The 14271-nt window shown below is 37.9% G+C and overlaps 1 protein-coding gene across 2 annotated transcripts in view; it reads right to left on the reverse strand.

Moving 5' to 3' along the window:
• The window catches only part of LOC113170693 (CUB and sushi domain-containing protein 3-like), a 196595-nt gene that overhangs the window by 175561 nt on the left and 6763 nt on the right, over positions 1–14271 (reverse strand). For both annotated transcript variants that reach the window (XM_026372889.1, XM_026372888.1), the window contains exon 2: positions 8576–8798. In XM_026372889.1, the coding sequence (XP_026228674.1) occupies positions 8576–8798 (223 nt within the window). The remainder of the gene's footprint in view (positions 1–8575; positions 8799–14271) is intronic.

Raw genomic sequence — 14271 nt, forward strand, 5'->3', positions numbered from 1 at the left:
GGGTATCAAAGAAAAAAAGCTAAACTAGGGTAAAAATGAGCTCAACTCAAAAAACTGCAATTAGATAACAGGCATACTGCAAAAAGTACAATAAATCAACAATTTCTGCACCACCTCTACCATCTGTATGGTGCTTCGGGTATTATTACATATTTATTCTAGTTTGATTAAGCTAATCCCAGCTGGAGACGAAAAAGGTTGGAGCAGGTAATAACAAACCACTGAAAACCATCATAATTCAAAAAACCTTAAACAAACGAGACTCACGATTGCCTTGTGTGATAAAATTAGATATGGTATCAAAAAGGTCACGTTATCCATGTTCATACATGTACTGAAATTCAATATGGTTTATTGTTTCAATTTTATTCTTCACCTCTCGCTGTGCTGAATCATTACTGTTGAAACTGATAGATTGCTATTTTCTATGCACTATATGACAATAAACCCTGTTCTTCAGTGTCTGATTTTAAGCTAGCAAGTGGCTTAATATTTCTGCCCTAAGGTTGCACTTTCTGAATTGTATTCTTTGGGTGAGAATAGACGATGTAGATGTAATCACTTGCTACTAAAACTAGTGGTCATGGGTACAGTTGGTTACAGTCATATTTAGTCAAACATGTCAGAGAAAGTTGGTAACTACGCAAGGGAATACCATAGATCTATGACAACATTAAAAAAAGCACAATGGGCAAAACAAGATGACAATACCAGGATCGATCGCGCTCAAATTGTGACCTAAACGACATTGAGAGACTTTGGGATGAGCTGGAGAAGACTTTGTTCAGCAGTCCGACTCTCCCATCATCAATACTTAAGATCTTGGCAAAAACTGTATGCAACTCTGAACGGGGAATAAATGTTGTGACATTGCAGAAGCTTATTAAAGCGATGTCACTGTGAATGCGTGCCGTAATCAAAGCTAAAGGAGGTCCAACAAAATAAACCCACGCCTACTGTGGGTAAAGTTCTTGGAAGTATCACTACATACAAATACAAATCAAAATACCTGCAAATGTATAGGGAAAGGCATCAGGACTTAAGTAACAAGCTCTTATGGTACTGCAGTCTGGCTGAACCAGTATCGTGTGCAAAGAGCATTGTGAATAATACAGAAAAAAAATCATAATAAATGGCAATTGTATAATGACAGTAGCAAAATAATCGCCTTAATGAAGTGATTATTTGTGCAGGGCAACTCTGGAATAAAATGCTTTATTACCCTAACTCTCCTACTGTCCTCTACCATCTGCAGCATATCATTTTCGTACAATAATGAATGCTTCAACTAGCTTTTTTCAGGCACAAGGGATTGAAGGTAATATAAGTGCAGCAACGAGTGAGAGGGATGGGGGAAAACTTCACAGAGCAAAGAGAATACACAGATCAATGGGGAGACACGCTAATCAGGCCCATCACGGGAATGTCGATTCTTTTTCATGTTAAAAATTCATTGTCGCTTTTGTCGTGTTCCCGTCTGAATGTCTGACTTAATTAATTAATAGCATTAATAAATGAAAGGCCTCTTTAATCTCTATCAGGGTTTCTATTTATAATTACCCTGCATGAAAGGAAGAAAATGAAAGTGTTGCTTGAAAATATGTTCACCCTCTTACAGTGGCAGGAAAAAGTATGTGAACCTTTTGCAATTTCATGGCTTTCTACATTACTTTGTCATAAAATGTGACCTGATCCTAACCATCAAGTTGAGTATCAACAAATATAATTTGCTTAAAATAATATCAAAAAAATGATGTCTTTATTGAGAACAACCTCAAAAACCGCAGTGATAGTGGGACAAAGTATGTAAACCCTGTGGCTCAGACGTGCACATTGTTCAGGAGGAATTGTAATCCATCCTTCCTGCAGAACTGCTTTAACTTCGTCATATTGTTTGGACGCCTCGTGTCTCTTAATGTCATTTCATAGCATCTCTATTGGTTTGAGGTCTGGTGTTGTTTTACAGTATGTGTTTAATATGCGATGCAAGTGTGACTGTGGGAAACTATTCACTACACTAAAGAGCAGCTTTATTCTTTTCTCTTATTCAATATTTTCTTATTTTGCTATATTAGCCCAAAGCTGCATATTATCAATACTGATGACAATGTCGATCGATCAACATCCCCATCTCGTTTTGATAGAGATTAGCTCCTTCTTCTTCAGTGGCTCACACTTTTATATAGTGAACTTAAGAGCTTTCAGATACTGCCTCACTCTGGTAACTGTAACTCCTTTTCTTTGACTTTATTAAATAGCTGTGGTCGTCACACAGCAAGGGGATCGATACGCTTGTCTTCAAACAGAGAAAGGGACCGTGCACAATTTATGCATGTAGCACAGCAGCAGTAACTTCTTTAATTTTTTCATTAAATATTTAGTTTGTGTCTGCACTAGACTTGTTAACCTAAGCACTTTGCTGTGCTCAAGATGACTCCAGCACCATCAAAGTTGTGCCTATATTTTATATTCTGAGTATCCTATGGAGAGTCACATTCTGCCATATAAATTAGATTATCACGTGGTATTTTTAGTTTTTTGTTTGGTTTGTTATTGTTTATGTTACGTGACTTTGAGAACTTATGTTATTATATTTACTTCATATTTATTTGCTGTATAACATTGCCTTAAAAACGGAACAGCTCAAAAAGGAAGTGTTTTAGTGTGTTGTTGTAGGGGAGGGGATGGGGCGCATCAACACAAAATCTTGCCTAGGGGACCAACACAATCAGGGCCAGCACTGGTTTAAGCAATGCCTTTTCCTGTGTCACTGCTAGGATTATAAGAGATATGGGTCAATGATAATGCAAAAGTGTAAAATCAACCCCACACTACAACACAAGCAGAAAGCAGACAGCTTCTTCTTAAACATGTCCTTGGAAATAAAAATAAATAAGAAAAAAGAACAGTCCAAATATTAACATGGGCATTTACACATCACTAAAAGAACTGAAAGTTTGTTTTTAACCCACCCACGCATCCCTCAATCCATATTCTACCACCACTGAAGCCAACAAAAACACTACAAACACTACACACACAAATATGACCACAGGGTTGAAGGTAATTTGCTGAAAAAGTCCCAATGTAAAAGGGAAAATACAAAACTTAATGTTGTAATGATTAGCTTCAAATTCAATTACAACAATACAGACAATAGGATGGAGAGATATTATGATATTACCCTAGACAAAACATAAAACTAGGCTTTATAAAAGACATTGTTTACCTTTAGACATCCCCAAAAACACAATTAGGCTGTCACTGTAAACAGCAGTTTACAAGACATTCAGTATGGCTATACATAAGCCAATAACAGGTTTAGTATGATCAGAGAGAGTGAGAGTTTTTATAACAGAGTTTATGCAGAAAATAATCAACGCTATGGCATGCCTTTGACAAATTATAGCTTCTCTTTTTAGCATAATTGTACAAGATGTGACAAGTGTCACCTGAAAGACGTAGTTGGATGAGGGAGTTTGTGAGAGGTCTGCTTGTTTACCTTGACCTTAGTAATCTAAACCCACGCCTAAATCCAACCATACAATCACAGACAAAGCTCGCATAGCATGTCAGGCTGTTTCTGGCACGGTATCAGTTATATTTGTCCATTTACAGAAAAATCTTTCTTTGCACTTTGTAACAAGATTACTCTCTCGCTCTCTCATGGCTGTCACAGAACGGTTCCACGACTTCTGCTGAACTCTGGAGAAGTGACGTGAGGCAGCTATAGTGAAATTAAACAGTATCAGCAGAGTTGTTCACACATCAAATCCAGAGTATCGTCACCATATGATCAATAATTAGGAATTTTTATGAAGCCCAAATAAAACAGCAACTCAAAGAACACATCAACAAAACTCTTTTAGTGCAGTTATTGTTTTTGGATTGAAGTAGAAGATACAATAGTCCCCTATACACATAAGTCAGCGAACACTTCTACAGTCCTGTTTATGTTTATGCACAACTAGGCAATAAGTGAAAAAACAAAAACAATTCAAGTCAATCAAGTGTAATCATAATAATAGATGCATCTCTAACATGACTCAACAACAGACCTTTCTCACACTACATGTGCACCTAATAGCATTAATTATGCCTCACTTCCTGCTGGGTGTCAAAGTGGGACATGACAGTCTGTCTGAGTGCTAAATACCAGGGCACTGAGCTGGTACATTAGCCGTCATTAGAGGCAGACTGTGCTGCAAGTGTGTTCCCATAAAGGCCTCTGACACATGACTCAATGTTTTAAATGTGAACTTACCTAGTAAATTAATGGCAGGAAACAAGTTAACTGGAGCTAGCTTTGGTTGCTCGTTGGTTGGTTGCTGCTAACGCTAACCCCCCTAGCAGTACACGAAGATGTGGTGTCAACTAAACCTACACAGCCAACACTGCTGTGAGTAAGTAAATAAATAAATTAACGACTGGAACAAAGTCGGTAAATATTCAATAAGCCACTTACTGCAGCCGTGCACACAGGTCAACCTGAGGTCAACATGAGGTCAACATGAGGTCAACATGAGGTCCTCCTTCACACGCGTGTAGGCCTCTCACAGGTTAGCGTGCGTTTAGGTGTTAGTCCGAGTGTGGGAAATATGCGCTTCAACCACTATTGCAAGATTTGCCTTTTGGGTGTTTAAAATTAAAAAATGTCCTTTGTGGAAGAGCCGTCTCTCCTGTGACACTGCTAACACTTTTATAGCATAAATAATAATAGTAAATTATAATTATTGATCAATGCCAAGGTTGATACTAATCTGAAATGACACTGAGAAATACAGTAAGCACACAATTCAGTGGGCTTATGTCTATTAATGGCCTTTTTTTTTTTTTATAGAATAAACATTAGCTGTCAAGTTTGACAACACTACGTATGAGTAACAGCCAACAAATTTGTCTCAGATTTTTAAGTAACAGCACGCCTGATTATATACTGTATGACATCTGCCTCAACTTGTTGTTGTGCAATTAAACGTAAATCACTGGGAGTCAAATGTGCTCTGCGGTGAGGCTGAACATGGTGTTTTGGTTCACTTCAAGGTAGTTGTACGACAATGTCACAAGCAAAAGATAAAATCTACGACTGCCAGTTTTTTACCTGGCTCTTGGGCGATATGAATGTGAATAAATGTAGCAGTACCAGTGCTATAACCTAATTGCTCATATGTCTTATCTATCAGTCAAAAATCCCTCTGCAGTGCACTTCCCACAAACATTTCAAGAATAGTGTACACTGATAAAATGCATTAAATAGCATGTTTTTTGTTGTATGTTCTGTTTTGTATGTTTTGTTTGTTTGTTGTTGTTGTTTTAGTTTTTTAGCCCCATTTGGGACATGAGCTATGAGATCAATAAGTGATGTGGATTAACTCAGCATGGTGACAAACTTTTTATAAGCCTGACCTTGAAAATAGCATTATGCAACATAACCTTTTAAGTATCTAGAGTGATTGAACTGCTGAAGTATCAATGATGATTCAGCTCTTGAATTATTCTCCTTCGTTGACACTCCTTGCTATACATATGCCACAGTATTAGCATGTGACCGTGGTCCACTTTCACTGAAGTTTAGCCAGGAGAAGTGATTTTGGCACTGTCTTTTTGAGTGTTTCACAGAGAAAAGTTAGACCCCACTTTCACCTCTGATGGAGCATGCTTTTGAATACAAGTGGTTAATCAGACGCTGAGATGTCTTAAAAAGAAAAAAAAAAAAAGCTTGACAGGTTTAAAAGCTGATATGTGTATCCTCACTCCTCTATCAGCTCAGATGAGAGATTATCTTCTCATAATACAGAGCACCCTTATCTATAAAGAGTGGATTTATTTTGAACTATTTGGTTTGTCGAGAAAAATGTGAGATCTTCTTTTCTTTTTCTTTTGTTTGAAATATGAAAAACAAAATGATTCATCAAAGTGGATTCAGAAATAAAACATCCTGAGAACGTGGCACTTGGTATTCACTCTAATTAAGACAATGTGTAAAGGATTTTTTACAGTAGTCAAATCAATTATGATTGGGTTATAACTATCACAGTAGACCAATTTAAAACATTTGAGCGTCTGATTGTCATGTTGGCGTTAACAAGAGCAATAGCATTGTTTATTAATCTACATATTTCAGCTGTGCGTGTCCCATCACAACAACCATTCAATATGTATGTCACTTAATATGCATGACAATTTGAAATAAGCTCTTTTTTCAATTATTTGGTCACGCATGTAGGTTCAGTACAAAAAAGCTTCCACTGGAAATATATCGGGTTATCATTTCAACATGAGTATTAGTTTTCTTCACGAAATACTGTTATTGGGTAGTGCTTAGCTGTATAGTGTGAATTCACTGTCAGAATCAATCAACAAGTTCAGCCAAGTACAATCTCCATTTCCAGAAATGTGGTTCCAGACTTTTTCTAAAATGCAATAAAAAAAATCTGTGATTTTTCATGATTTTTTTAATTACTTTAACTGTATTGACTTTATTTATCTGACAAAATTACAAAGAATTTCAGTGTTTTTATTAATTAACCTAATTGGTATTTATCAATATGAGAAAATGTGATGCCTGCAACAAGTTTGGATAAATGCTAAATAATATAATAATAAAAAAAAAAAGATCAGAAACTATTCAAGCAAAACTTTTCTTGATAATTCCACAGGATAAAAAGTAGCAGTTTATTTGGTATCATAACTGGGTAAAAAATGATCATCCACCAAAGGCGGGTTATGGCTCACCACTGTCTGCCAAACATTTTAAGAGAACTAATTAAAAATATATATATTTTTCAGTGCAAGACTGCAAATAATTTGGGTACGCAGGCCATTCACAGTATTAGCTTACTGTGTAAAGGTCAGGTGCAGAAACTATTGAATGTGAGTGATCTTGGAACTATGAGGCAGCATTGCACAAGAAACGATCCCACTGCTGTAATCAATATCACCACATGGCATGGAATTATTTTGAAAAACCGGTGTCATTTAACACAATCCAATACTGCACCTGGAAATGTAACCTGAAAGTTTGTTATGTGAGGTGGGAGCCACACATCAGGTCTGTGAAGAAATGCTGCCACGTTCTCTGGGAATAAGCTCATGACACTTGAAACAAAAGACAGTGGAAATGTTTTCTGTGGTCTTGAGTTTGTGTTTCATGTTGTTTTTAGGGAAAACAGACACTGAGTTCCTCATTTAAAGTCTAAAAAGTCGGCATCTGAGAGTGCGGAGTGGCCAATCCTGGTCCTTGCGGGCCACTGTCTTGTTTTTTTCTAAATATCCTTGTTCTACCCACTACTGATTACCTGGATAACGATCACGTGTCCAGCAATTCAGAAGGTTTAAGTGAGATGATGGTTGGAAAACAAGCAGGACAGTGGTCCTGAAGAAACAGGATTGGACGCCCCTGCCTTAGAGAGACGTATGTTACCATTAAGACCTCGCTCTGCATGTGTTACAAAAGTGTGTCTTCATAGACATAGAGTGCGTGTTGAAAATGTATGGTGCATTATGAAGAAGAGAAGAGGAGGAGCAAGCCCTGCATCCAACAAGAATGATCAGTTCTAAAATTATAAAAATGTGAAATCAAAAGTAAAAGTGATAATGAATAACCTGACTCTGTGGTGCCTGCTATAAAACAATTCTTATATTTACAAAACACAATTCAATTGGTCAGTAACTGACAATATTTTCTTTGTACTTTCATAAGACAACTAAAGGTTCAAGAGAATGAATGTATCACAAATTCCCAACTCTTCTGGCGATGCATGTATTAAGAGTAATTCTATTAGAGAGATGTACGTAAGCGAGGGAGACACAAAAGTAAAAATAAACACAGAAATATCATTCCAGAGTATTTGAATGTCAGGCTTCTGAGAAAAGGCAGAAAGCATGCTGCGTAAACAGTTGTTTGCCTGTTCACCAACTAAAGTAAACAGGAGAAATCTTTGTATTTGCTTATCGTGTGTTTCTCTACTTCTGTCTCTTCCAGTGAAGCCTTTCAATAAAGGATGGTGGCTACTGAGCTGACCCATGCATTACTAAAACCAACACAGCATGCTCATTCAAAAATAAATGCTGGGGATTCTGCTTAGAGCTTTTGGACTCGCGGATTTCTTTGCTTTGAAATTCAAACACATCACTGTATAAACTCTACTGTATTTCATGAAAAACGACCTTTTCTGATTCAGGTTCTTTCCCTATTATACACATGATGGGTTGAAGCACTAATATTTCAATATTACAAATACATTTGCTCTGTTTTGGTTTAGGGTGCTGGAGGCATTTTTGCAAGTTGGTTCCTTTGAAACCAAAATGCAAAATGAACTCCAGCGTTCTCTGAAGGCCGTTGCAAAAAACCACGTCAGTAAAGTGTAGACACGCAGCAGTCCTCACACTCTACTGCTCACTTGCCTGACACCTCGCTGACAAGAATAAGCAGTCTTGGCCATGTGTACATTAAAGAAGAACTTTCTGTTAGAAGTGATCATCGAAGGGTTTCCTCGCTCACATCTTTCCGTCCCTGCCTGCCAGGCTTCAAACACAACTTTTAAGGTGCATGGCTTCAGGGCTGTTTCCTTACCTCGTCCTGAAGTTAGCCGGGTGTGGATGCCCATCATACAAAGATAAAAAGTCATATTCCTCCTCCACAGCAAAAGATTGAAAAACTATATGAATCCTGTTGCCCTCCTCCGCAACAATCACCCAGGTACAGTTCGCTCCATTTGGATATCCATATGGAAACCCGGGGCTTTCTATCGTCCCATTCCTCCCTTTTAAAGTACCTCCACAAGTATGGATAAAACCTGGAAAGAAAAGAAACAAACACTACGTCATTATCAGATGTGAGTGAGAATAGCTCCTTTGGTTGTGAAAGGTCAAAAATGTTTCTCAATACATGAAAGAAAATCAGTAAATAGTAGAGATCCCCAAGAAAAATGTGCTTACAAGCATCCAAGCAGCAATAACTCAACCAAGTGCCTTTAAACATTTTTAAATAAGTCTGTACAGGAGTTATTCAAAGAAATTCATAAATCCGTTTATTCTAACAGCGACATGCACAATGTAAAGTTTGGGTCCAATATTTCTTCAGCTGGGAACAAATTGTTTGGAAACTCTGCATTGTTCTCAGCTGGCAGTGAGTGTGCAGAAAGTCTGGCAACTGGCTTAATAAAAGTCAAGTTGTTGTGTACCCATTTATGTTTTTAATTCCCCTTCAAATTAAAAAGAGCAGGCTGCTACGTCTGCTGTACTGCTGTAATAAAAGAAAGAGAAATGCATAATTGAGAAGTGCATTGATGTTTTTCAGTGTTGTGTTGAACAAAGTGCTTGTGATGCATCATTACTGCCCAATTCTTTCCAGTGGGTCACAAAGCCCCAGGGACAAGCAACAAGCAAGGTCTTCCAATGCTGTGAGACAAGCCCTTAATATTTTGTTTTACAGCCCACACAAAATATATCTTTGCACCTTGCTGCACTAGCTTTCTGAAAAATCAATATGCGTGACATGTTAGGTTAGGCATCATACTATCATTGTCAAACTAGAGTATCGTGGTTGCTTCCCTAATCTTTGGGGTGTTGATGTAAATATGCCACAGCTATGTAACTCATATCTCAAACACATGCACCAACATTTCCAATACACTTTTCCTTACACAAAACCGCTCTTCCACACTTCCATACCCACTACACTCTCTTACACTTACCCAATGTATGAACATGTTCGCGTACACACTAAGCCAGGGCGCACAAAAAGCTCATTTAATGTGAGGCTATCTTGAATGTTGTCTAATGAAATGCAAACTTAATTAAGATGCATGGTTTACCCTTCCACACAATTTACTCCTACTGTAATTAGCTTTTCACACTCTGTAGGTAAGGGATGTTTTGCATAGTGTTAGCCGTACACACGCAGTGCACTATGGGAAAGAAAGACAAAGCATACAGCTCAGTTGGCAGCTATGCAACCTCAAAAGGCCTCTAAGACGATGAACAGTAGTGATTTTCAACAGTATGTAAGACTTCTTATTAGCTGATGTAAGTCAAAATGTTAAACTATGAGACAAACTGACAATTAATTTCACTCGTCAAGCTGTTTCATTTCATTATTTTTAGACAAACCCTGGCAGCAGTTTGTATTTCACATAAAAACAACTCTGTTATCACAAATACAACAATCTATTGGAGCATTTTTTTCACAGTCTCTATATCTTTCAACACCTTCAGGATATTACACTCACGGGGTCTCCCTGACAGTACAGTATATCAACTGTTGTCCTGATAAGTGATCTGCTCCCCATGCCAAGACCAGTTCACCCCTCCTGCATCCAGTGATCAAGTGGCCTGAACTTCTCCCAGATGCAGCTGTAGATACAGTATAAATCATGCCTATACAGATTCATCATGTTGTGCCTGGTGATGAGCTGCTTCGCTACACGTAGAGAAGGAAAATTCCAACCTCCAGAATAGTTTAGAGGCAAGATGTGGTGGAACATTTTATTGTCATCATTGCTTGGTAGCCTGTGCATAGAGTAATGTTTCATCTTTACATTTTAACCCATCATGACTGTGACCAACCACAGTCGTGATGGGCACATAGTCAGCAACGGACAATAGAAAATGACCCTGGAAATAAAATCAGTGGAAGGCTTGCTGAGAAGATGAGCCCACCTGCAGTTGTGCTGGTGTAGTTTCAGCTTAGACTTAATTCAATCCAGTCAAAAGAGCGTGACTAGGTGATCATGAGGATTCTGGTTACACTACAAACTGTGGATACTGATATTCAGATTTTTCCTGGCCATGACCGCAGAATTAGGCCGTCACACCAAGTAATAGTGAGAGCAACATGAAAAAGGCCTCCACAGTAGTCTGTTCATTTCTGCCAAACTTTCTGCACATAGTATTTTTTAAAGGGAACATGCAAATATTTAAGGCTTCTTCGATAAAAGGGACGTGTCACCACATTTCAACACGGTTCGTTTTAATTATAATGGGGAATATTTTTTATTAATGTTCTGTGAATGTGTTTTATCATTCATTTATCATTTATCATTCTCTCGAGTCCCATTTGTGGAAATGTCAATATCCTTTAAATGCTACAACAAAAGGGTTATTGCCAACACTTTTCTTCATCTACTGTCTGTTAGAGGATAACATCCTCTGGTTTCATATGAGACTATATAAAACCAGAGTCAAGCAGTTTTACTCACAGGTACAAAACCACAACTGTCATTTACAGATGTCAAGTAAACTAGACATAAACCTAAAGCAATCCTCGCTGAGAACATCAACAGAGAAAGGAAATAAATGCCTATAACTTTGTGTTGGTTTCAGTTGAACACACACAATTTTCATGTGCAAAAGTCAAACATTATTGATTTTATTTGAGACTTTTACAGTAACTACGCCAAGGACAGTATTGCCTCAGAGCTCTATTAGTCCCAGAAATATTCCACAGTTTGTCAAGTATTAGATGTCTAAGGCTGCAAACTGCTTAGAAATGTTTATGTGGCTGATTGTTCTGATGTCCAAATGCTCAGTGCCAAGATATCTACTTCCCTCTTCCTGCCTCTCTTCTCCTCAGATCTATGTGTACCTTTCTTTCTGTATTTATTATCTTTGAAACTCCCTCACTCATCTACATTTTTTTATCTTTTTGTATTTTCTTCAGCCTCTTTGTTTCTCCTCCTCTCTCTGTCTCACTCACCTATTTCATTCACTGCCTCTTCAGCCAATTGTGTCCTCACTTTCTTTATCCCTCTCTCTCTTCCTGCTTTGCAACTCTACCTCTCATTTTCTTTCTCTATCTATTGCTCTTCTTGTTTTCCTTCCTATAAGCTATCCATTATGAATTATAATTCCCTTTTTAAATGCTGTGAATCATACAAGCTTGTAATATGTTAAGCACTGTCATCTCCATAAAAGCTGTGTCTATAAAAAGAACGTTGTAAACATCCATCTTGTTAGTTGAAAGGGAAGCATGGAGACAGCATGAGCCTGCTTGTAGAAGAGAAGGAACATGCACTGAATCAGTTTACCACTTTTTGCTGTCACCTATTAGTTGCCTGCTCTGACCTCCATCATTACTTCAATTGTAAAATGCAATCCCTGGGGTTTTCTCCGACCCCATGTTAATGCCACACTGCAACACCCACCGTAAATTGTGATGAGAAACCAAATTAACAACACGCTGTGATTGCACAGTGGGGAAAGATGCGGTTCAGAAATACGAATCAGTATCATAACGCACAAGTCTGGCAGAAACCGGGGTCTCAGCAGGCAGCCAGCCTGGCTGACAGACAGCTCAAGAATGGTCCCAGCTGTTGATCAAACAGTTACATTTACCCCTGGCCTTTCAGATGCACACACAAATATGACATTTTCACTGCTCCACACCTTTGATGCCTTATACAGACAAATAAATGGCAGTTGTTTCCCACCCTGATGAAATTTCGAGAGGTGCAGCTGCATTATATCTGTGTATATTTGTGTGTGATTGCATGCATATTTATATGCAAAGGGGCAAAATGAGACTACTGAATATGATTCTCTCATCCTACGCCAGTGAATATAGAGGATTTGGGCAGAATTAACCAGTTAATGAAGCACAGTGCTGTACCCTGTGTGGAAGGAAAATAAGATTGATTTAGTAAGCAAAATACATTATGCATCATAGAGGGTATCCTATTATTTTCAAGGCCTAAATGAATTGGTTGCAGGCTACATTGGTTATTTAATGTTTGCTTTAAGCCTGGATAAAAATGAGAGACAACATTTCAGCTTTCCAGTACATGGACTAGTGTATGAAGGCGTAGGTATGTTATGTTATCCCCCCCTATTAATGCAGATTTGTGGATGAGCAATAAAGAGAAATGGTTATGAGCAGCAGGGAAAGGGGAAGGAGGAGTCATTCACTGTCATCCAAATTATTATGAGTGACAAACAGACCACTGGCTAATGGGTGATGATGTGTATGAGTGATTTCCCATGCCAACGGACTATTTTTCAAAAAGACCATCATTAAATATGCTTGGAAAATAAACATTCACAGTTTGACCTGCTCCCTTTAGGTAGTTGCCTCAGGATCCCACAGGGCAGATTTAAATGCTTTTCTTCCCCTGGCAGTCCCCTGTTGAATTCTAATGAAAGATTGCAGCACTTAGTTTGGCAAATTTATTGTGGCCCATTTGCTATGTTGTCCCTAAAGTGTATTGAATTGAAACAATAAAAAAAAAGAAGTCATTTGTTGACCATCTCTTGGCCTCGGTTTATGTAGCAGCATGCATGTCCACAACATACTTTTCCAGCGAGATAATGAAGTTTATTTAATCTAACGAATGCGGCGGCTTAAAGAAACCTGCGACATATTGAAATAAAAGTATTTTTATGTGGCATTTGTGGGATTCAAGTAGTGGCTATTGAAGTGCTCTGCGTATTATAACAAGTGTAATATAACAGTGACAGTGAACATCTTCATAGCATAATGCCTTAAAGGATAGGCTCACAACTTTTCAAGTCTGTCTTCAAACAATAGTCAGTTGTCTATATGACCACAGAAAGAGGCTTTTCTTGCTGTAACAATTCCTCCTGTTGATAAGCGCTTAAGCAATCCATCCAAAAGAGGATTCTTGTGTAAGTAATGGGGGTCAAAATCCACAGTTGCCCCTTCAGTTTATCTGAAAACTTTGTTAAATGGATATTTTCCAGTTTTAATACAAAATCCCCTCCTTTCGTTGCTTCCGTTCCTCCTCAACTCAACAGGGAAACACTGTTCAGGGAAACACAAAAAGGGAATTTCACACTAATTTCACACTTTGGAAGATATACACTTGATTAAATAAACTCAGACTGCTTCGCTGTCATATTAGATCCACATTTCCACACATTTTTCCACATAACCTGAACTGTGAATTTTGCACACCCCCTCCCATCACAAGAGAAGCAGTCTCTTAGTGTCCAGTATGGACAGGAAGTATTATTACAGCAAGTAAAAGGACTTGTTGTATATTATTATCACTGTGTTCAAGCTTCACTTTTATTAACTTTGAACCACTTCCTTGAAATTAGTTGCTTGTTAGAATCGCTGACATCAGTGTGTGAGTTGATGTAAGCTGGAGTACTGTGTGAGATAGTCGAATAAATATATGATGCTATATAAATCCCCTTTATTACTGAACGTATTGAATGCATAAGAAAGCAAATGTCACATAAAAAAACTGCAAAACAATATATTTAAATAAAAATAATATTGCAGTGCATAAATATTGATTACATGAGGAA

This window comes from Anabas testudineus, chromosome 16, assembly GCF_900324465.2.
Source record: "Anabas testudineus chromosome 16, fAnaTes1.2, whole genome shotgun sequence".
Taxonomy (NCBI): domain Eukaryota; kingdom Metazoa; phylum Chordata; class Actinopteri; order Anabantiformes; family Anabantidae; genus Anabas; species Anabas testudineus.